At 49.6% G+C, this 19,064-nt stretch overlaps 7 protein-coding genes across 7 annotated transcripts; 4 read left to right on the top strand and 3 right to left on the bottom strand.

The window, feature by feature from the left end:
• Positions 1–1,838: 1,838 nt before the first annotated feature.
• TrAFT101_004033 (uncharacterized protein) lies at positions 1,839–3,623 on the top strand (the record flags this gene model as incomplete). Its single annotated transcript, XM_066127052.1, has 1 exon — positions 1,839–3,623. The coding sequence occupies one exon, from the start codon at positions 1,839–1,841 to the stop codon at positions 3,621–3,623; it is 1,785 nt and encodes a 594-aa protein (XP_065983160.1).
• Positions 3,624–3,635: 12 nt separating this feature from the next.
• TrAFT101_004032 (uncharacterized protein) lies at positions 3,636–7,574 on the bottom strand. The gene is made up of 3 exons (XM_066127051.1): positions 7,189–7,574; positions 4,331–7,098; positions 3,636–4,267 (listed from the first exon to the last, which is right to left on the bottom strand). The coding sequence occupies exons 1-3, from the start codon at positions 7,335–7,337 to the stop codon at positions 3,741–3,743; spliced, it is 3,444 nt and encodes a 1,147-aa protein (XP_065983159.1). The 5' UTR covers positions 7,338–7,574; the 3' UTR covers positions 3,636–3,740.
• A 341-nt stretch (positions 7,575–7,915) lies between these two features.
• TrAFT101_004031 (uncharacterized protein) lies at positions 7,916–9,361 on the top strand (the record flags this gene model as incomplete). Its single annotated transcript, XM_024903027.2, has 3 exons — positions 7,916–8,345; positions 8,409–8,567; positions 8,619–9,361. The coding sequence occupies 3 exons, from the start codon at positions 7,916–7,918 to the stop codon at positions 9,359–9,361; spliced, it is 1,332 nt and encodes a 443-aa protein (XP_024766193.1).
• An 852-nt stretch (positions 9,362–10,213) lies between these two features.
• TrAFT101_004030 (uncharacterized protein) lies at positions 10,214–12,394 on the top strand (the record flags this gene model as incomplete). Its single annotated transcript, XM_024909258.2, has 3 exons — positions 10,214–10,432; positions 10,492–11,117; positions 11,182–12,394. The coding sequence occupies 3 exons, from the start codon at positions 10,214–10,216 to the stop codon at positions 12,392–12,394; spliced, it is 2,058 nt and encodes a 685-aa protein (XP_024766194.2).
• Positions 12,395–13,362: 968 nt separating this feature from the next.
• Positions 13,363–15,991, bottom strand: TrAFT101_004028 (uncharacterized protein). The gene is made up of 3 exons (XM_024909259.2): positions 15,738–15,991; positions 15,131–15,663; positions 13,363–15,032 (listed from the first exon to the last, which is right to left on the bottom strand). Exons 2-3 carry the CDS (start codon positions 15,169–15,171, stop codon positions 13,676–13,678), a joined length of 1,398 nt encoding a protein of 465 aa, XP_024766195.1. The 5' UTR covers positions 15,172–15,663; positions 15,738–15,991; the 3' UTR covers positions 13,363–13,675.
• A 942-nt stretch (positions 15,992–16,933) lies between these two features.
• Positions 16,934–17,799, bottom strand: TrAFT101_004027 (uncharacterized protein; the record flags this gene model as incomplete). The annotated part of the gene is made up of 2 exons (XM_024898986.2): positions 16,934–17,505; positions 17,679–17,799. The coding sequence occupies 2 exons, from the start codon at positions 17,797–17,799 to the stop codon at positions 16,934–16,936; spliced, it is 693 nt and encodes a 230-aa protein (XP_024766196.1).
• A 612-nt stretch (positions 17,800–18,411) lies between these two features.
• Positions 18,412–18,984, top strand: TrAFT101_004026 (uncharacterized protein). Its single transcript, XM_066127050.1, has 2 exons — positions 18,412–18,656; positions 18,713–18,984. The coding sequence occupies exons 1-2, from the start codon at positions 18,512–18,514 to the stop codon at positions 18,943–18,945; spliced, it is 378 nt and encodes a 125-aa protein (XP_065983158.1). The 5' UTR covers positions 18,412–18,511; the 3' UTR covers positions 18,946–18,984.
• The last annotated feature ends 80 nt before the right edge of the window (positions 18,985–19,064 follow it).

Genomic DNA, 19,064 nt, shown 5'->3' with positions numbered 1-19,064 from the left:
CTATAATTTTTTTTAAAATTAAAGTAATTATATTAAAAAATAATAAAGGCTTATAAAATATAATAATTAAATATTATATATTTAACTATATATTATTTATAATTTATTATTATAAATAATACTTTAATTAAATTTTATAATTTAATTAAAATTTTATTTAAATATAAGACTTTAATAAAATAATATTAAATTAAACTATTTTAGCTATAAATAAAGCCTAAAATTAACTAAGCTTAATATTATTATTTTAATATATAAAATAAAAAAATACTATAAACCTGCTTTATAACCTTAAATATTTTAATAAAATATTTAAAAATAATAAAGCTATTTTATTAAATAATATAATTAAATATATTATTAAAATATTTTAAATAATTACTTATAAAAAAGTTAAAAAAGAATTTAAAGAAATCTTATATATATTTATAAAAAATAATTACTTAAATAAAAGTTTACTTTTTAATATAATATTATTAAAACTAAAGGTTTTTATTTATAGTTATAAAACTTTTATAAATTATTAAGCTATTAATATAAATAATAAAATTATTTAAAATTAAAAAAATTAAATAATAAAAAACCTTTTTATTTATATTTAAAAAAAAATAAAGGTAAAGAAGCTATTTTTAATATAATTAAATTATTTAATATAAGAAATATAAAAATATATTTATAATTAAGTAATATATAATACTAATAGCAGTATTATTTTAAATTTTATACTTTTTAAAAAAGTATTTTATAATTAAAAAAAATATAGTATAAATAAAAAGTTTTATTAATATTTTATTTATATTATATATAAACTAAAGAAAATATTATATATTATAATAAAATAAAACTATTTAATTTAAAATACTTTTAAAAGCTATAAAATTATAATTATAAATAATAAAATAATATTTTAAGAATTAATAAAAACTATATTATTTAAAGAAAAAATATATATAATTAAACCTTTTAAATTAAATATAAATATTAACTATATTAAAATAAAAAAAAATAAAAAAAATAAAAAATTAAAAAATAAATAAAAAATAAAGAATAATAGTATTGCATTAAATAACTTAAATTAATAAATAATTAATATTGTCTATAGTATACAGCACTATATAGGTCTATAAAGCAACTGAAATAATTTGCTTTTGCAAAAGAGAAACCTATTGGGTATAGTAAGGTACCTAACTATAGTATAAACTGCTGTATAGTGTATTATATAGTATAGTTAGATATACTACACTATACATAACTAGTTTTAAATAATAAATAGCTTAAATAGAAGAATCAAGCATCTTTGACCATATAAAACAGGACTATAACACTTAGATAATTAGTTATTAAATATTATATTTAACCTACTAGCTATATAATAAGATTGCCTACTGCATTATACCTGCTTTATTAATGTAAACTACGACTAGTTTATTACCTTAAGAAGCTACCCTATACCATCTGGCATAGACCGGTTCGTCATATGGATGCCAAGGAAGAGGAAGCAAAGATGAGAAAGAACAGCCTAAGCGGCAGCCTAAGAGATCATGAATGAAGTAGACCGAGATACTGCCAAGCCGACAAGATTGAGACTCATCCAGTATGAATCAATTTGGCAATTATCAAGGCTTTAATTAGTACCTATCTTAGGTATCATACATCATGTGCGCGGCTCCGCACATCGGCGACGCTGTTTCCTTCATCCGAGCACTGCATTCTTGAGTGCCGCCTGCAAGGCGGACCAGACACTTGTGAAACACTCCGATGTCCATACCAAGCTTCATCAACTGCAAACAATAATAATGCCGCCTCCATCCTCAGCCACGCGGCCCGTACCGCCAGGCATGGATGGACGCCTCTGGATGCAAATGAAGGATGCATTCAATGACGACCCAAAAGCGCGCCTGCACGCCTCCGTCCGCGACAACGACATGTCGGCGCTGCGAAACCTCGTCCCTCTGTGCGGCACTGTTGCCCTCGAGCTCAACTACTGCGACCCGGATTTTGGTTCTGCTCTTCAAGTCGCCGTGTTGTGCGATAACATGACAGCGGCAGGCATTCTTCTTGACGCCGGCGCCAACCCTTGGGCTTCCAATGGTTTCACTGAGCCGCAAACTTCGGCCATAGAAACGGCCATTCAGACAGGCAACCGCGACATGTTCACTCGTATGTGCGAAAAGACGGTCTTGGGAGACAGTAAAATTCCGCAACAGCTCCACCGTACTCTTCTAAACCGAACAACTATCCATGGTCAGACTGCCATGGTCGAGGACGTTCTGGGTTGGGCTGACGGCTGGTCGGAAGCTGTCTTGGAGAATGCCCTTGGGAACGCCGTGTCAGGATGGCACGTCGACGTGGTTCGGCTTCTTTTGGCCCGTTTCAGATACTCGCCGCTATGCATCAACTTGTCTCTCTGCCGTGCGGCCGACTTCAGGTCGGACCTGCTCAGCCATCCTCGTGCTGAGTGCAACGGCCTGGACTACGTGAACCAGCAAGAGCTCATCGGTTGCCTGGTCGGTGCAGGGGCCGACCCAAACAACAACGCTGAAGGGTTGAATATCGTCATTGCAGCGGCAACGTGGGCTGACTTGGTGGGAGCTCTCAAGGCGCTTCTCGATAAGGGGGCTGATCCCAACGGACGCGGCCCTGCTGGAGAAACCGCCCTTCACCATCTGGGGTCGCCGGTGCATATTAAAAAGGGTCCCAAGCGCTGCTTGCACGAAACTGGTATTCGCTTGTTATTACAACACGGTGCGTCCGTCACGATTCAGGATGAGTTTGGCAACACGCCGCTGCACTACGCTGCCTTTGGATCCAATATGCACATTTTCTCCCTGTATACCGCCGGCCTGCCAGTTGACAGTCTACATAACGACGCATTGAAATCAATCAAAAACAATAGCGGAGAGACGCTTCTTCACTGGGCCGCTGCGGGCAAGAAGATCGACATATTACGCTTTCTATTATCGTCAGGTGCGGACGTCAATGCTGCTAATGACAATGGCTGGACGCCATTAATGTGTGCTGTAGCCCCGTCAACCGCAACCGAGACTTCTATGCCAAGTTACTATAAAGCACTGCAGGCGGCAAGAATTATCCTGGACCATGGAGCCGATCCCCTTGCGTGCACGGCCGAGGGCTGGACACCGCTGCACTGCTTGTCGCTTTACCTAGACAATGGCGATGGCGATAACAACAAGTTGGCAGATCTTGCCCAGGAATTCATTACGAGGGGTATACCTGTTGATGCTCGAGCTACCATGTTGGCTGTTTCCGCAAACTCTAGTCGCATATCACTCCGTGTGCCCAATCGGGAGGTCGGCATCTGGGGCTCCCGCGTCGTTGAGCATCTCCAACCCAACGGCAACAAGCCGCCTGCGACGACCAAAGATAGAACGCCGTTACACTGGGCCATGTTTCACGGCGCTGCCGGCTTGGCGAGGGTTCTGTTGGCTAATGGAGCGGACGTGAATGCTGTTGATGAGAGGAATTGCCTGCCAGCTGATCTGATAAACACCTCGCCACTGCTCCAGACGCACCCAGATATACGCGCGAGGTTGACACGCATTTTGGTTGATGCTACAAATTCTAGCGTAGAGTACTCACAAAAGGAACAGCAGGCCATATAGGAAACAAACAGCTGCCTGGTTGAGATCAAAACAGTTATTAAATCATGACGTTATGCAGCTTCTATATGTCTAAGTTACAGATTGCCTCTATGCGAGTTCGTCGTTACGCGTTACCATTCAGGCCGGAGTGTCTGGATCTTCACGGTCTTGCGGGGGAGGAGGAGTGGTAAAGTCGTATCCTTCGTCCGACAAGATGAAGTTAATTTCGTACGGGTTATTTCCTCCGACTACCGATGTACCCATTACTCCACGAGACAGTTCTCCTGGGTTATGAGGGTTGACTTCGGTGCGGCTTCCACCCTGTGGCGGCTCAATGATCATTCTCAGGCCGCGGTTGCCGACGTACCCCTGACGATAGATCATCTCACCCCATTGGTGAAGCAGTCTTGCCCATTCAGGCTGATCGTCCGGGAGCGTTATTCTAGATCCAACGTACCAGAGGCTACCGAGCTCTTCCGGACAGGAGAACCCGTCACGCGAGTTGTATATGCCGTTGCTGTGAGATACACGCCACGCTTGGCCGTTCCTTCCATGCATCCAGTACTGGCCGTGCATGACACGGAAGTTGCTGACGCCGACATACGTGTTTCCATTTTCACTTATCAGCCAGTTCCGGTTTGATGGATCGATGTGAAGGTGGAAGACTTTTGGGGAAACTTTAGTACGTGGCTAGAAGTATGAGCAGAGTGGAAAAATATGCAACTTACGAACCCAGCGATCTGATGGCCAGCGTGGTCGCGGCGTCTGATCTTGGTATTCTGAAATGTCTTCGCTGTTCTCATGGCCAGGCTGGCGGCCAAGCCAGTACGCCATCTCAAGCATAGGCCCTGGGACGTTTCCGTTTTGGGAGCTTTGATAATACTGCCAGCGAGCATAATGCAGCGAGATGGCTCCGCTAATAATGGCAGTTAGGATCGTGTCTAAGGCAGGAATATAACCCGACCCGCCCCCCCACGCGTCGATCTTTCTGCTGTCAATATTAGAGATGGTGGACTCGGGAATGCTACGGGCCTTGGAGCCTGGAACTCGGCACAGTGCCTGGCTGGCGGCATCCGCATCTCTGATGCCAGGTCCGGCTCGAGTTGGGTTGTAGAGCACCCACTCCACAACACTGCGAGGCTCATAATCTTTATACTTCAACAAAAATGCGTGGAGGTTATTGTACTCCAGCTGTTTGTCATAGTTGCCGGCAAATTCCTTATCCCAGACCTTAACGAGGGGATCCATGCCAGCGCGGCTGACCGAGAACACTAGCGTTGCGTATTGAAGCAGCCGGACCCAGGTATCTAGAGTGCAATCCTTTGCTCTGGCGCGCAATACGTTGTATTCGGCTGCCTCGAACTCCAAGGAGCGCTTACGAACAAATTTGTCATGGAGTTGAGGGAAGAGAATGGTAGCGGGACAGGTCGGGTTCTCCATGTACTTACGGATCAGAGCCTGGAACTCGCGACCCTGTGACGAGCCAGGGTCTTCATCTCGAGGCTTCAACTTTTCGGGTTCCGTGCAGCAGAAGGCGAGATCGCCATAGCAGCCGTCGCCGCCTTCGCTACCAATAGTGAGGCCGCTCTCTCGGGCCATCATCAGCTGGTTCGACGAGCATGCACCTTCGCAGAGGAGCTTCTCATTATCCGCGTTGAGAAACCCGGCCTTCTTTCGCCACTCGCATTTGCCAGCAACATCGTAGGGCGCCGGGGAGACGCAGCAGAGACTTCTCTTCTCGCCTTTGCTGCAGGCTTTCATACCACCAGAGCCCACGCTGCTGGAAGTGAGGAAATGCGGGTTATTGCCCGTACAAGCATCCTTGCCCTGGCTAGTGCATCCGGTCCAGACGCATTTGCTGTACAGGGACGTGACCAAGGTATCGCTGCAGCAAGCTGATTGGTACCCCGAACGGCAGCCCACACTCAGTGAGCCGACTTCAAGTTCAAAGTCGTTGCAGCCGGGCTTACACTTGCCAGTATTTCTGTGGCCACGCCAGGTACACGTGGGAGACTTGGCGCTCGTCGGGCAGCAAAGACGACTAAAGCCGTAACCCTTGCCAAAGCAGGGCGTTGTGTCCAGCATAATCTCTTTGTGGCCGTCGCGCTGGACCTCCTTAAATCCAGACGGGCAGCCCTCGAAGCAGCTTGTCCAACGGCACGTCTTGGACTCAAGATCGGGACTGTCTTCCACCTTGGGGCGGATGGTAAAGTTGGGAAAGTCAGGCTTTTTGCGACCCAGAACAGAAGCCAGAGCCTCGGCGTTGGTGCCGAACTCGTCATCGTGGCTAATGGCCCACACCATGAAGCCCGTGATGCACTGGCCGCGCAGCTTGTTAGCCTTGAGGCGCCAAGTTGCAGCATCATCAAACGAGGTCCACTGGTTGCCCCATGAGACGGTCTTGACGGCAGCTTCCCGGTCAAGCACAGGCTTCAAATTGTTCTTGGAGATGATGTCCTGAATCTCGGGGTGGAGCAGCACACCGGCCGTGCCAGAACATTTGCCTGCCTCGCCGGGTGAGCTAACGCGGCAGCCGGGCTTGTTGCAGCCGGGATCTGTCAGGGTGAAGGTACGCGCATAGTAGGACATTCCCATGGTGACTTTGCTGGGGCTGATTTTGTTGCGCCATAGGAGATCCAAGCCAAGCTGAATATCGGTTAGGTTGGTGTGCGAGTTCGCCCATGGACCAGTCCACTTATTGTCGATATCCCAGGCGCCGTGCATGTCATACGTCATAAGGTTGAACCAGTTGACGTGTTCCTCAAGCTTAACAATGTCAAAGTGCTGGAGGTACCAGTAGCTAGCAGGCAGGGCCATGGATACGCCTCTGCGGTACTTATCCATGCGTGCTCGGAGCTTCTTCATGAAGGTGACAATGTTCTCATAGTCTTCATCACGGCCGTGGCGGTCGGTAGCGACAGGATACTCCCAGTCAATATCCACGCCATCAAAGTTAAACTTATCCATCAACTTGACGAGCGAGCTGAGGAACGTCTCAGTGTTGGCCTCAGAGGCAGCCACGTCGCTAAAGATTGTCTCGGTTGGTCCGGGGTCGTTGAACGCCCAGCCGCCAAAGGCAACCCAGATCTTGAGGTCGGGCTGGAGGATCTTCATGGTGCCAATTCTCTCCATCATGTCCTCGGTCTCGTAGTTGCCGGGCGAGACCTCGAACGACTTGGGATTGATGGTGGCGAAGCTGAAGATGAGATGGGTGTAGGCGCCATAGGGAATCTCTTCTGGTCGCAGGGCATTACAGCGGCGGTTGGAAGTTGCCCACCCCTCATAGTAGCCAATAACTCGGTCTACGGGAGTGTCACTGATGGAGCACGAGGGCCTCTTGACTTCATTGCCCTTGCAAAACTCCTCGGTATAGCCACAGAAGCCGTGCTTGCTGCAACAGACATTAAGGGGGCATTTATCTCCTTTACTAAAATCGTTGCTCTCCCGACCAGGGTTGCAGTCAGACTTGCGATCACAGGTGCTCTGGCATCCCTTTCTAGACAAATGTGTTAGTCGACAGGTTGAGAGCAACGATAGACGTATACACGCAACGTGTATACACATGGGCTGATTCGGATCTACTTACCCGCAATAGTCAGGTCCATAACCACAATGGCCTGCGCTGCTACAACATCCTTCAGGACAGAGCTTGGTATCGCTGCACTCGCCGTCTTGCTGCACGGAGAGCTGGACAAGAGCGCTCAGCAATAATGTGAAGGTCAGAAGAATCTTCATGTTGGGTATTTCACGAAGAAGAAAGTGAAAAATGAGATAGATAACAAGAGAAAATTCTGGCCATGCGGGAAGGAAAATATGTCTTTGGCCGTACTCACATGCAGGGAAACGTCGGCTTAAACAAATGGGGTGATGGCAGAGGAGGCCTTTTTACTCTATACCCCTGCTCATTGCAACACACTTTGGCTTCCACCGTTCTACCAAGACGAGGAGGCAAGCGATATATGTTGTTCACTTGGTTCGTACTTGACCATGGACAAAGGTTCCAAATTTACAGCTACGAACATACTCAGCGTCCTTGCTCCGCTGGGGGTCCCCGGTACTGCAGCCTGCCCCCATGCACCAGGCTGGGCCTTGGCACGCAAAGGTTCCCTGCCTCTTGCACCTTGTAATACCGTCCGTTGATAAGGAGAAATATATGGCCAAAAGACGGGGCCGAATCATTACCATTCCGAAGAAGGTCGCGACCCTCGGTCAAGTTTCGGCCGCCCACATAACAGCTGAGCCACTCCCGTCGAGAGATTCAGGATTAACCGCTTACACACTCGCATCTAAAAGTTGACTTCACGAAACTCTACATGTTCATGATGAAGAATCTTTTGCTTGTATTGCCCCTCCTGGGCGGTTTCGCGCCCCTTGCTGCTACTGTTTCGCTCAAGAGCCGCGCTACCGGGTTCCAGCTCGTTACCAACAAGCAGCTAGAAGGCTCTAAACTCAACTCCAACTGCCAGCAGTTACTGCAGCAGACAATCCAGTGCGATGAATTCGTCGCCAACTTTCGCGAGAGGGGCTACCGCGGTTCTCTCGACAGCCCTGCGCTGACCGACAGCGTCTGCCAGGCCACCTGTGAGAGATCTCTGCTCAACACCAGGAGACGTCTTGCCGCCGTCTGCGCTTCAACACCTGATCTGATCCCCGGATACCCCGTCGCGACGCTTATTGAAACGACGCTTGCCGGCTGGGACGAAACCTGCCTCAAAGACAAGGACACTGGAAAGTACTGCAATGGTCAGTCGACGCGCCACCACCCTAACTCTGGCGTCTTTTCTGTCAGCTAACTGTACTACGCAGACATTATCGATGCCTTTGAGGATTACGACAGCCTCGAAGCCATGCCTGACGCGCAGTTGTGCTCCTACTGCTACGGAGCCAAGTTACGCATAATGCAGCAGTCGCCGTACTCTGCATACGACGAGCTCTTTGCTCAGGCACTGGAAACTGTCAATAAGCGTGAGGTCATTTCAATTGCAAATCTAGATAACGAATGCTGACTTGTTGTAGGGTGCAATGTCAAAGGGCCAACCGATACTCTTTCTCCGCCCATCAACGTCAACGTCACCAGACCCAGCGTGTGCACCAGCAAGCAGACGTACAGCACACGCAACGGCGACACCTGCGACAGTATTGCTCTGGCAAACTCTGTGTCGGCGGCGTCGCTCTTCTTCCTCAACCCCAACCTGCTCAATTGCAGCAGTGTGCCTGCGGGCCTGGAGCTCTGTCTGCCGGAGAAGTGCAGCGAGCTATACAAGGTCCAGAGCAAGGATGAGGACTGCGTGGTGATTGGCGTGCGGTACGGCACGTCGTGGGCCAAGCTTGTCAAGTGGAACCTAGCTCTCAAGGATGACTGCCGGAACATTTACAGCACTGAACCCTTTTGGGGCCGAGTGATCTGCGTTAGCCAACCCGGCGGCGAGTATACCGACCCTGGCTCTCCCAGCACTACCCCTGGCAACGGGGACATTGGCGGCGAGGGAGGCTCTGGTGACGGCTACGCTAACCAAGTTGTCCCTCCGCCGGACGGGGCCAAAGTAGCCGAGGGCACGACCAACAACTGTGGCAAGTATATCCAGGCCGAGAAGGGAATCAGGTGCCCGAGCCTGCTCGCCAAGCGGGCCATGCCCATGGACCTGTTCTTGAAGATTAATCCCTCACTCGGCTCTGTCGCTGAGTGTGACAGCAAGATTGTTCCTGGCCTGTGGTACTGCCTAAACCCAGTTCACGGCTGGGACCAAGTCCCTGTCTAACACGCGACCAACCGTGATCCGCAGCGCCATTTAACGGTGGCTAGTTAAAATTGATTCATGGACTGGCATAAGTCCCTCGACATTCACTCCCGCAGGTCCCGTCCTTGTGCTCCTCTCGCGTAAATTACAACTTTTTTGCGACTCTCCTGCTCGCCATGCCCCAGTCACGTTTATAAATAAGATGCTTACTGGAATTGAGAACTATTCTTCCTCACGGGTGATGATCTGCAATGTTGACGTTACAAGTAGCCAATCAATGGTGGCTCTGAGGCGACCTACACTCCCATCAACCTCATGTTCATTCAGCAACGCAAGTTGCCACCACAACCGTCTTAGGATTCAGTTCCGACTTCCGGTGGCTTGCAGGATTTGTTAAGCTTACTTATTGTTGGTCTCCTGGCCTGTTATTTCACAAGCCAGCTGCAACCTTCCCCACCCGCCGACAGCCTGCCAAGCACGGCATGCTGCAGGTTCCCGTATAACAGCGTTCGGCGCCACCCTGATTTCGGCTATCATCCGGCTCGTCGTACCAAAACTCCGTGAACAAGAAAAAAATTCTTTTCTTCTCATGACTAGAAATCGTTGGTCATACCCCGGTCAACCGGATGAGGAGCAAGGTTTCGTGCAGGAATCCTTGTCTGCTGTTATTCTTTTCCGCTACCATGAATCCTATAAGCTTGGCGTCCATCGACGACCCGTCGGCCCCCATGAACGGGTGGGCGCGGAGCGGAAGGGCAACAAGGCAAAGAGCAGCAGGGCAAGTCCGAAATGGCATATAAGTTGGGTTTATGTAAGTTCGTGTTCTGCTTGTGGTAGTATTCCGCAGATAAGCGCCAGCGCAAGGCATACACCATGAAGCTTATGTTGGCTCTCTTGAACGGGCTTTTCATTGTCCCGGCCATCTTGGCCGCTCCTCACGCCCGCACCAAGCGTGGTGAGAAGCCTGTCGGCAAGGTCGATCCCGAAACTGCCTCGGACTGCACGTACTGGGAAGAGAAGACTGATGCCTCTGTGACTTGTGATAGTCTCCAAGCGGCGTGGTCCATCTCGGCCAACGACTTTCGCAAGTGGGTAGGTTTTCGAGCTTGTTAAGAGGTGATGGTGTCGATTATGTACTAACACGGCTGCAGAACCCCCTCGTTAAAGATGACTGCAGCGGCATGAAGATTGGCAACTCGTACTGCGTCGAGGTCAATTTTGGTCTTCCCAGGAGCACAACCACCCAGCCAACTACCGTGCCTAGCACTACTTCCACCGGTAATGGCGTAACCACACCTACTCCGACCCAGCCCAACATGGTTGACAACTGTAACAAGTTCTACTTTGTCAAGGAGGACGAGAGCTGCGCCGACATTGCCTCCGCCAACGGCATCAACGTCGACGACTTTGGAAAATGGAACCCCAAGGTCGGCGCCCAGTGCACCGGTCTGTGGGCGAAGACATACGCCTGCGTAGGCGTCCTTGGCTCGACCGGCAGCCCGACGGACGTGCCGTCGACCACGACGACTACCGGCAACGGGGTCGTCACCCCCACGCCTACTCAGCCTGGCATGGTCGACAACTGCAATAAGTTCTACCTTGTCAAGGAAGGCGATGGCTGCGCCGACATTATCACCAACAATGGCATCAGCATGGAGGATTTCGCCAAATGGAACCCCAGAGTTGGCCCTCGATGCACGGGGCTCTGGGCCAAGACGTATACCTGCGTCGGTATTCTTGGCTCACAAACGGACAAGCCAACTGCTCCTCCCAACGCGTCCGTACTTCTATACTACATGTATCTGATCAATCATATCATACTGAGCTGACAATTGTTCTAGAGTCAAGACCCCCTCCCCCATTCAGCCCGACATGATCAACTCGTGCAACAGGTTCCATTTTGTGGAATCCGGCCAGAGCTGCCAGGACATTGCTTCTCGCTACGGTGTTACCGTTTCCGAGTTGACCAACTGGAACCCCAAGGCTGGCAGCGACTGTTCTCGCATCTTTGGCCAGACTTGGGCTTGCGTTGATCCCATTCGCAGCTTCAGCTTCGACGACGGTACCAAGAACCAGTGGATCGTGGCCGAGGGCGGCGCCGACACCTCGTCCAAGGCCCTTGCCATGACCTCCTTCGGCAACAAGGCCTACTACGACGTCAACTTCAACGACGTGGCCTTTGAGGCGCGGATGACTCTGCGCGCTGGCCGGTCTGGCAACGCCGGCATCATGTTCCGCGCCTCAGACATTGGCAAAGGCGGCGACCAGTACCATGGCTACTATGCCGGCGTCAACTTGGCCGGCGACCTGGTCCTCGGCCGCGTCAACAACGACTGGAGAGAGCTGGGCCGCGCCAAGGTCGGCGTCTCTGCCGACCGTCCCTTCACCATCAAGGCGCTGGCCACGGGTGATCAGATCGCCGTCTACGTCAACAACGTGGACCGTCCCGCGCTGACCGTTCGCGACGGGACCTTCCGCTCTGGCAAGGTTGGCGTGCGCACGTACGAGACCGAGGCAGTTTTTGACGACCTGTCTGTTTCGACGGTCGTGTTTGACGACTTTGAGCGCAACCTCATAAACTGGCAGATCTACGACGGCGGCTTCGATGCCCGCACCCGCGAGCTGGTGGCCAGCGACGTCACCAGCGGTAAGATTGCGTACCAGGCCACGTTTGAGGACTTTGTCCTCGAGGCCGACGTGGCCCTGACGCACAGCGGCGACAATAGAAACGCCGGCTTCTTGTTCCGCACCACCGATGTCGGCAACGGCCCCGACGCCTACAAGGGCTACTACGTCGGCATCGACGCCTCCAGCAGGGTCATCCTGGGCCGGGCCGGCGGCGGCTGGAAACAACTCGACCAGAACAAGGTCGGCATCCGCGTCAACCAAAAGTATCGGCTGAGGGTGCGTGCCATCGGCAACTCCATCAACGTCTGGGTCGACGGCAACCCCTACATCCAGTACCGCGACTCGACGTACAAGAAGGGCATGGCTGGTGTTCGCGTCTACTCTACTGGCGCTGTCGTTGACAACTTTACCATTCAAAAGATTTGATTTCGGCGTTGTAGTATCAAAACGGTAACGTTATTGCTGGCGCAGTCGTCGAAGCTTCACCATTTAATACGTGTAATTTCCATTTTGTACTTTAGTACAGTACTGTGCTGTTGGCGCAGTCACTGACAACTTAAGCATTCAGGGGGTTTGATTTCTATAGTATTTAATTACTGTAACGTCGAAGAGTTTGCAATTGTGATTCGTTGCAACGCAGTTGGCTGCTAGTGCAAAATACATTTTAACTTAGTCCTTACCACTGGAGTTATAGAGGATTATTCACCTACCTTCCAAGTACCTATGAAACCGGAAGACAGTGTTAAATCAGTCCTAGCTTTTGTTAATAAGACTACATATATTATTAACAGTAGTTATACAGGGACTTTTATTTCTCACACAGAAGGAGAGTTATATCTTTAACATTATACACTAAGAAACATTAAGGCTACTTTAGAAATCCTAAGGGAAACGGGCCCCGTTTCCCCGTCTCTGCTAATTGCATCATACATTAAAGTCTCTGCCCTCATATAGCGCAAGGATATCCTTAAAGTCTTTAGAATGCTTTTTTGGCAAATTAAATAGTTGTTTGCAGAACAGTGCATTGAATCAGTAGGAGGATTACTATTAAGCAATTATAGGTAGGTATGCATAATCCGATAGGCCCTCCCTCGTAAGGAACTTATAATAAACAGCTTATTAAGTCCCGGCGCTTCGCAGCCGAGAATCGGGCTGCATCGGCGGCAAAGTGTGGGCCATCAACCACCGTTCAAGACGCAAGAGCGGGGATGAGAAGGTTATAACGGCTAAATGTCAGGAGCCTCTACACCAAGAGAGCGCTCGACTGATGTATAGACTTATATCGATGAGTGTCAATTAGCCAAACATGGCACTTCTTAGAGTACTTCTACGAGTTCTCCTAGCACAAATCGCCGGCTCGTATAGCTCAGTTGGTTAGAGCTTCGTACTAATATTTCGGGTCTAACGGCTCCAATGTTGGTAATGCGGAGGTCGCAGGTTCAAGCCCTGCTATGAGCATTCAATTTTCTTTTTGCATTTTGCACGCATTCGCTATCATCGAACAATTTTTTTTTTTTTTCTGTCTTTTATTCCATTCCTAATCACGCATGTATCATGTATTCCCTTTGCTTAGGTATGTGCATTCTTATCATTCGCTCGCTACTTTACATTCAAATCGTATTTGCTTCTTCCCTCAACAAAATTACAACAAAGAAAAAAGAGAATGTATGAAGTAAATGTCTTTTTTTTTTTCTTCTTTTCTTTTTTTTACTCTTTAGCAATCAGCTCATCGAACAACGGCTTCAAGCTCTTTGCGCTCTTCTTGGGGAATCTCTGCTGCCCATTCTCATAATCAACAAACGTCACTCCAAATCTGGTAACGTAGCCATCCGCCCACTCAAAGTTGTCCATCAGCGACCAGGCGAAATACCCTTTCACATTGACACCGTCCAGCGTCACGGCCGTAACCATGGCTCGGATGTAGTCGTTGTAGTACTTGACTCGGAAATCATCCTCCAGGATCTTCTCCTTGGGCAGGTCGTTCTCTCCCTTGATGCTGGTGCCGTTCTCCGTCACGTAAATCCGGGGGTAGTTGTATCGCTTGCTGATCCACACGAGGAAATCGCGGAAGCCGGTCGCGCAAGGGCGCAGCCATGGGGATTGCGTCTCTGGGCCGATACACTGGCCCTGCTTGTTGTAGAACAGGCAGTCGACGTTGCCCACGGTGTCGTCGGCGGTGGCGGGCGAGGTGCGGTGGCGGATGTAGTTGGATGTGTAGTGGTTCATGCCGTAGAAGTCGTTGGAGCCCAGGACAAAGGCCTTCTCCTCGGCTGTAAATGTTGGCAGGCGATCTCCGAGCTGTCTGCGCATAGACGCAGGATAATCTCCCAGGTAGATAGGGTCGGCAAACCACGCCGTGAAAAATTCCAATCGGCGCTCAGCCGCCTCCCTATCGGCTGGGTCCGACGAATCCCAGGGATAAGTGAAGTCGCCGTTGAGGACGATGCCGATCTGGCTATCGCTGGTAGTCTTGAACTCCTCTCGATAGGCCTTTACGGCACGGCCGTGGGCAACCAGGAGGTTGTGGCCGACCGTCCATGGCTCTGAAGTGCTCTGGCGTCCCGGGGCAAAAGTTCCAGAGCCATAGCCTGGGATGGCGGAGCAAAGAGGCTCGTTGAAAGTAATCCAGTTCTTAACTTTAGGAAGCGACTGGAACATGATGCGAGCGTAGTTTTCAAAGTCCAGCGGGAACTCTTCGCGGTTCAACAAGCCGCCGTATCGCTGATGCAGCTCCTCTGGCAGATCCCAGTGGAAAAGCGTAATAAAAGGGGTGATGCCCGCTTCCAGCAGGTCGTCGACAAACTGCGCATAGTGGTTGACCCCGGCCTTATTGACGGGATCGTTGCGACCGCCCTTGGGGATGATTCGAGACCAAGAAATGGAGAAGCGATAAGATTTGGCTCCAAGGGATTTCAGAAGTGCAATATCTTCGGCCGTGCGGTTGTACGAGTCGCAGGCAGTAACACCGGATGATCCGTCAGCAATCTTGCCGGGGATGGCGCAGAAGGTGTCCCAGATGCTGGGACCGCGGCCGTCTTTGTCGATGGCGCCTTCGATTTGATAGCTGTAGATGATAGGTGTAAGCGACTAAGCACAAAGGAGAGCATAACGACTCGGGATCTTGTGTTGTTTGACTTTGATACACATGGGAAAGCAACTTACGCAGCCGTAGCAAAACCCCACTGAAAGTCTTTGGGCAACATATTTGCACGAGATTACTTTTTTACTCTAACAACAAGAGTTAAAAATAAAAATAAAAATATTTTTAAGAAACAGATGCACAATCACTCAAGAGATCATGCAATGCATGCTCTCACTCAGCTAATGAGATGGGTGGGAATTAGTCTCAACAGCCTGGATATATATAATTGCCCCTCCCATCCAGTCCAGCCTAAGATTCGGAAAATAAACATGGAGAAATACAAAATACGCTCACGGCCCTGCATGGCGCCAGAGGCGCATTTTCCCGGATAATGATGGTGCCCTGCCATGGGTACCTGCGCATTTAGCCAAGCTACAGTTGCGATATCCATTTTACCCAAGAAAAGTGCTGCTAATAGCACGGCTAACCCTTGCGTGGAGGCTAAGAGAATAGGGCCTTCTACCCCGTACCCCGAACTATGGAGCAGTAGTGCCCGCATCATGCACTCCATAAGTGTGCAAATCTAGCGACGGTACTCCGTACCATGGTCGAACTAGAAAGAAGTGGTGTTAGATGGGACATGGTAGAGCGAGGATGACTCCCAGATAAGTCATTTGACGGGGATACCGAAATCCATAGTTCCCCTCTCAAAGCTCTCTGCTCATACGTTGAGAATCCTCCCCGGCCAGCCGCGCTGACCGACAGATAGTCACAAGGTAAGGCTAGTTGCCCTCAATGGGAGCCATATGGGCGGAGGATGGCGATCCGGGCGGCCCCAAGCAGCTTAGCCTATACGTGATTGTCCGAAACATGAGGCCAGTGCCGTCAAGCGGGCCGAGAGATGGGCTGCTAAGTGAAGGGTGGTGGGTTCGAGTGGAAGGAGTCTTGAGGCAAAGGGGGAGCATACTACATGTACTCTTAGGTGTACAACAAGTATAGTAAGAAATGCACAGTTGTAAGTTCAATGGTCTATATATGTAAGTGGCAGTTGTTACGTTACAGGCACTTGAAGTAATGCTGCATAGCCTACAAGGTGGCAGATCTGCCAATAGCAGCAATTTAGCAGAGCAGCAAGAAGGAGGAGAGCAGTGAATGTGGACAGATAGGATGTTTTGCGTTGTCGGCAGAAGGCCGAGTCACTTGATTCGACGGTCGGAAGAAAAGACGATGGTGTCTTTGGCGTTGAAGCCGACGGCTAGATTCAGCCGAGAGAACACGTGGGGACGTGACTATTATCTACCTACCTATATTAAACAGCAATACTGCTGGGGCTTTTGCCGCTGGCACGGAGCATAAGAATCTACCTAATCTGCCAGCATCAGCATTTCTCTCCGAAATTGTGCATCTACACTAGCGGGCGTCTGCATAGGCAGATGTTGCTGGCTTGCGGGCACTGCTAAAAGGACCCTTGCATGCAATTCAGGCACCAGACGGAGTATAAGCAAGCGAGGCTATCGCCCGATGCTACGTGCTTGTTCTCCATTGCTCTGCGGTGCAAACTCCAAGCCAGCATTTGCTCACGGTACGAATCGCCACTCCAGAGGTGAGAAACACGATGAAAGAACCTTTAGATTTTTTTTTTTTTAAAAAAAAAAATAATAATAATAATAACCAGAGAGAGAGAGAAAAGAAGAGGGCAGCATTGCATACACAGCAGACCTTGCTTGTGCGCCTACTAACATATAGGCTGCAGAGCAACCCAAAAAAAGAAACCCATTGCTTACTTCCTCGTCCTTTGTACGCATCCATTTATACGGATGCATCGCATCAATATCCGGCAAGCCGCCAACGTGCATTTACGTCTCCATCGTCACTGTCAAGCTTCAATGCTCTCGAACCTTCCTCTTGCCAAGGTGCGTCAACGCAGCATCGTCCTCGCCCGTTTCTCCGCCGCCATTCTCCGAAAACTCGACAATTTCCCATTCGATGCTCGTCTGCCCGTCGCGCGATCTCCTAGTGCCGTAGCTCCGGCGCATCTTACCTAGCCGAGAACCCTCGATTAAGCCGTCGAACCAGGGAACGCCAAACGACTGTTGAAGAGCTGTCCTTTTCGTCGGTGTCGCCGCCGGCGCTGCCTCGCCCTCGGACGGTGCATCTTCATCGCCGTCCTCGGGGATCAGGCCAATGTCTTGCAGGTCTCGAATGTCTTCCCGAAGCAAACTGCCGAGGGTGAGATTGATAAACTCAGCCTCACTCCGCGGCTCCTCGGACCAATACGATAAAGGCGTGCCACAGAAGCCGCAAAAGTGCCGTTTGGAATAGTCTTGGCTTGGGTGTGTGTAGACCCTGCGGATCATGGAATGCGTCTCATCCGGGAAGAAGGCATAGGTGGTGCTGTGATACCACGAGAGCGGGACACGAATATAAGCTGCCAGGGGTGTCGCGAGAGGGATCTCTGTTGCACCAGGCGCCGTTAGCTGGGGGCCAAAAGCATCAAAACAAAAGCAACAGCCCAAGGAAGAAGAAAAACATAAATGGCCAAGGGGACATGGGGCAATCCATAAGCCCGCACAATTGCAGTCCTTGCGCCCACGAACTACCTCATAAAGAAACTGGGGGTGCTCTTACGATGCTGAGGCTCAGTGTTGAACAGGACCTGAGCGTCCTTGATGCCGTCCTCCGGGATGGCGATGATGTAACGATTTCGGCCGCATTGGCACCCGCCCCGCAGTGGCCGCGACCCGCTCATGATGCCTGCAGCAGCAGAAGCAGAAGAGGAAGAGGAAGCAGAAGACAAAAGACAGAAATGCTACTGGCAAAGATCAAGGGCTGGCTGTCAAAATCACAGTGAAGCTAATTGAGAGGATTCGGCGGCGTCGTCGATCGCGAAATGGGTTGCAGATAAACAAATAGGGAATCAAAACAAGGCTGCGGCAGCACAGGTTTAAAAAAAAGAGGGTGCATGGATGGATGACGGAAGTCTGGTGCCATTTGGAGGGGCTTCAGGCGGTGCTGCGCGCTAACAGTTTGGGGGTGGCCGCCTTGGATGGTGCTGGATCGTTCCACTGAGGTCGTCGCGCCGTGCTGTAGCTTTCTAGAAACTGGGGGGCGGATCCATGCTAGAGCTCCACTAGGACCCCGGGCTGGCATTTCCCCGCCACGGACGATGGGGCCGTCGCTGTGTCTTGACGGAGTTGGAGTTTTGACATTGACTCGATAGTTGATAACAGTAACACGCAGCAGAGCAGCCAGTGATGGATTCATTTTCTTGTTGAAAGCACAGCTCATAATGCAAGGTAATGCAACCCGTTGTAGTAAGAAGCTGTAAGTTGGCGCCGTCAATTCTAATAGCTCAAGGCTAAAAGCTAAAAGCTCCATACAAACAGCCACGATCTGCTGATCAAGACGGCCACGTAGGAACCAGCATATGTGTTTATGCCTTCATATTGCCATGTTACCTTATGCTGTCACCCATCTCTACAATCCTCTCCCTTTGTTTTCTACGCACAAAGACGCAAACAAGCACGCCGCAAACACAGCACTCTGTAACTCGTCACTTGCTTCATCATCTCCTTTTATTCCGTCTGAGATTCAGTGGATCAAACGGTGCAGACTTTGCCACCTACCATCTCTCCAAGGTAGATGGCTTCTAACGCTTGCAGGAATGGCAATGTACATATCTCTGATGGTGCACGCTCGCTCACTGGCAGCCAAGTCAGAGTCACATAACACACAAGAGGTCCTCCAGTCCGGCCTCAGGAACTCCCTCAGGAGAGCCTCACTCAAAATTCTGTCCTATTTGCTCGATAATGCCGCGGATGCCAGTATAGTAAACCCCAAACTATTTTACCTCTTTTATTTTAGTTCTTCTTATGCTGAGAACAACATCATCTGAGAATATAACTGCCATAGGTATAAAACACACATTTTTTCCACACTCTAAAGCATATAACTCTCCCATAAAGTAAAAGATTTGACAAAACAAGCATCCAAATCCTCCTTCACGCCAAACGG

This window comes from Trichoderma asperellum, chromosome 2 (genome assembly GCF_020647865.1).
Source record: "Trichoderma asperellum chromosome 2, complete sequence".
NCBI classification, from domain to species: domain Eukaryota; kingdom Fungi; phylum Ascomycota; class Sordariomycetes; order Hypocreales; family Hypocreaceae; genus Trichoderma; species Trichoderma asperellum.
Note: the sequence above shows the minus strand (reverse complement) of the source record. Positions and strands in the feature narration are given on the sequence as shown.

Excerpts from the sequence above, each read along its gene's own strand:
- TrAFT101_004032 (XM_066127051.1), bottom strand. The coding sequence starts at position 7,337 with ATGAAGATTCTTCTGACCTTCACATTATTGCTGAGCGCTCTTGTCCAG. Across the intron at positions 7,099-7,188 it reads TATGGACCTGACTATTGCGG|AAAGGGATGCCAGAGCACCT; the intron begins GTAAGTAGATCC and ends ACATTTGTCTAG. Across the intron at positions 4,268-4,330 it reads GCCATCAGATCGCTGGGTTC|TCTTCCACCTTCACATCGAT; the intron begins GTAAGTTGCATA and ends TTTCCCCAAAAG.
- TrAFT101_004028 (XM_024909259.2), bottom strand. The coding sequence starts at position 15,171 with ATGTTGCCCAAAGACTTTCAGTGGGGTTTTGCTACGGCTGC. Across the intron at positions 15,033-15,130 it reads TGGGGTTTTGCTACGGCTGC|CTATCAAATCGAAGGCGCCA; the intron begins GTAAGTTGCTTT and ends TATCATCTACAG.
- TrAFT101_004026 (XM_066127050.1), top strand. The coding sequence starts at position 18,512 with ATGCTGTCACCCATCTCTACAATCCTCTCCCTTTGTTTTCTACGCACA. Across the intron at positions 18,657-18,712 it reads GAGATTCAGTGGATCAAACG|GAATGGCAATGTACATATCT; the intron begins GTGCAGACTTTG and ends TAACGCTTGCAG.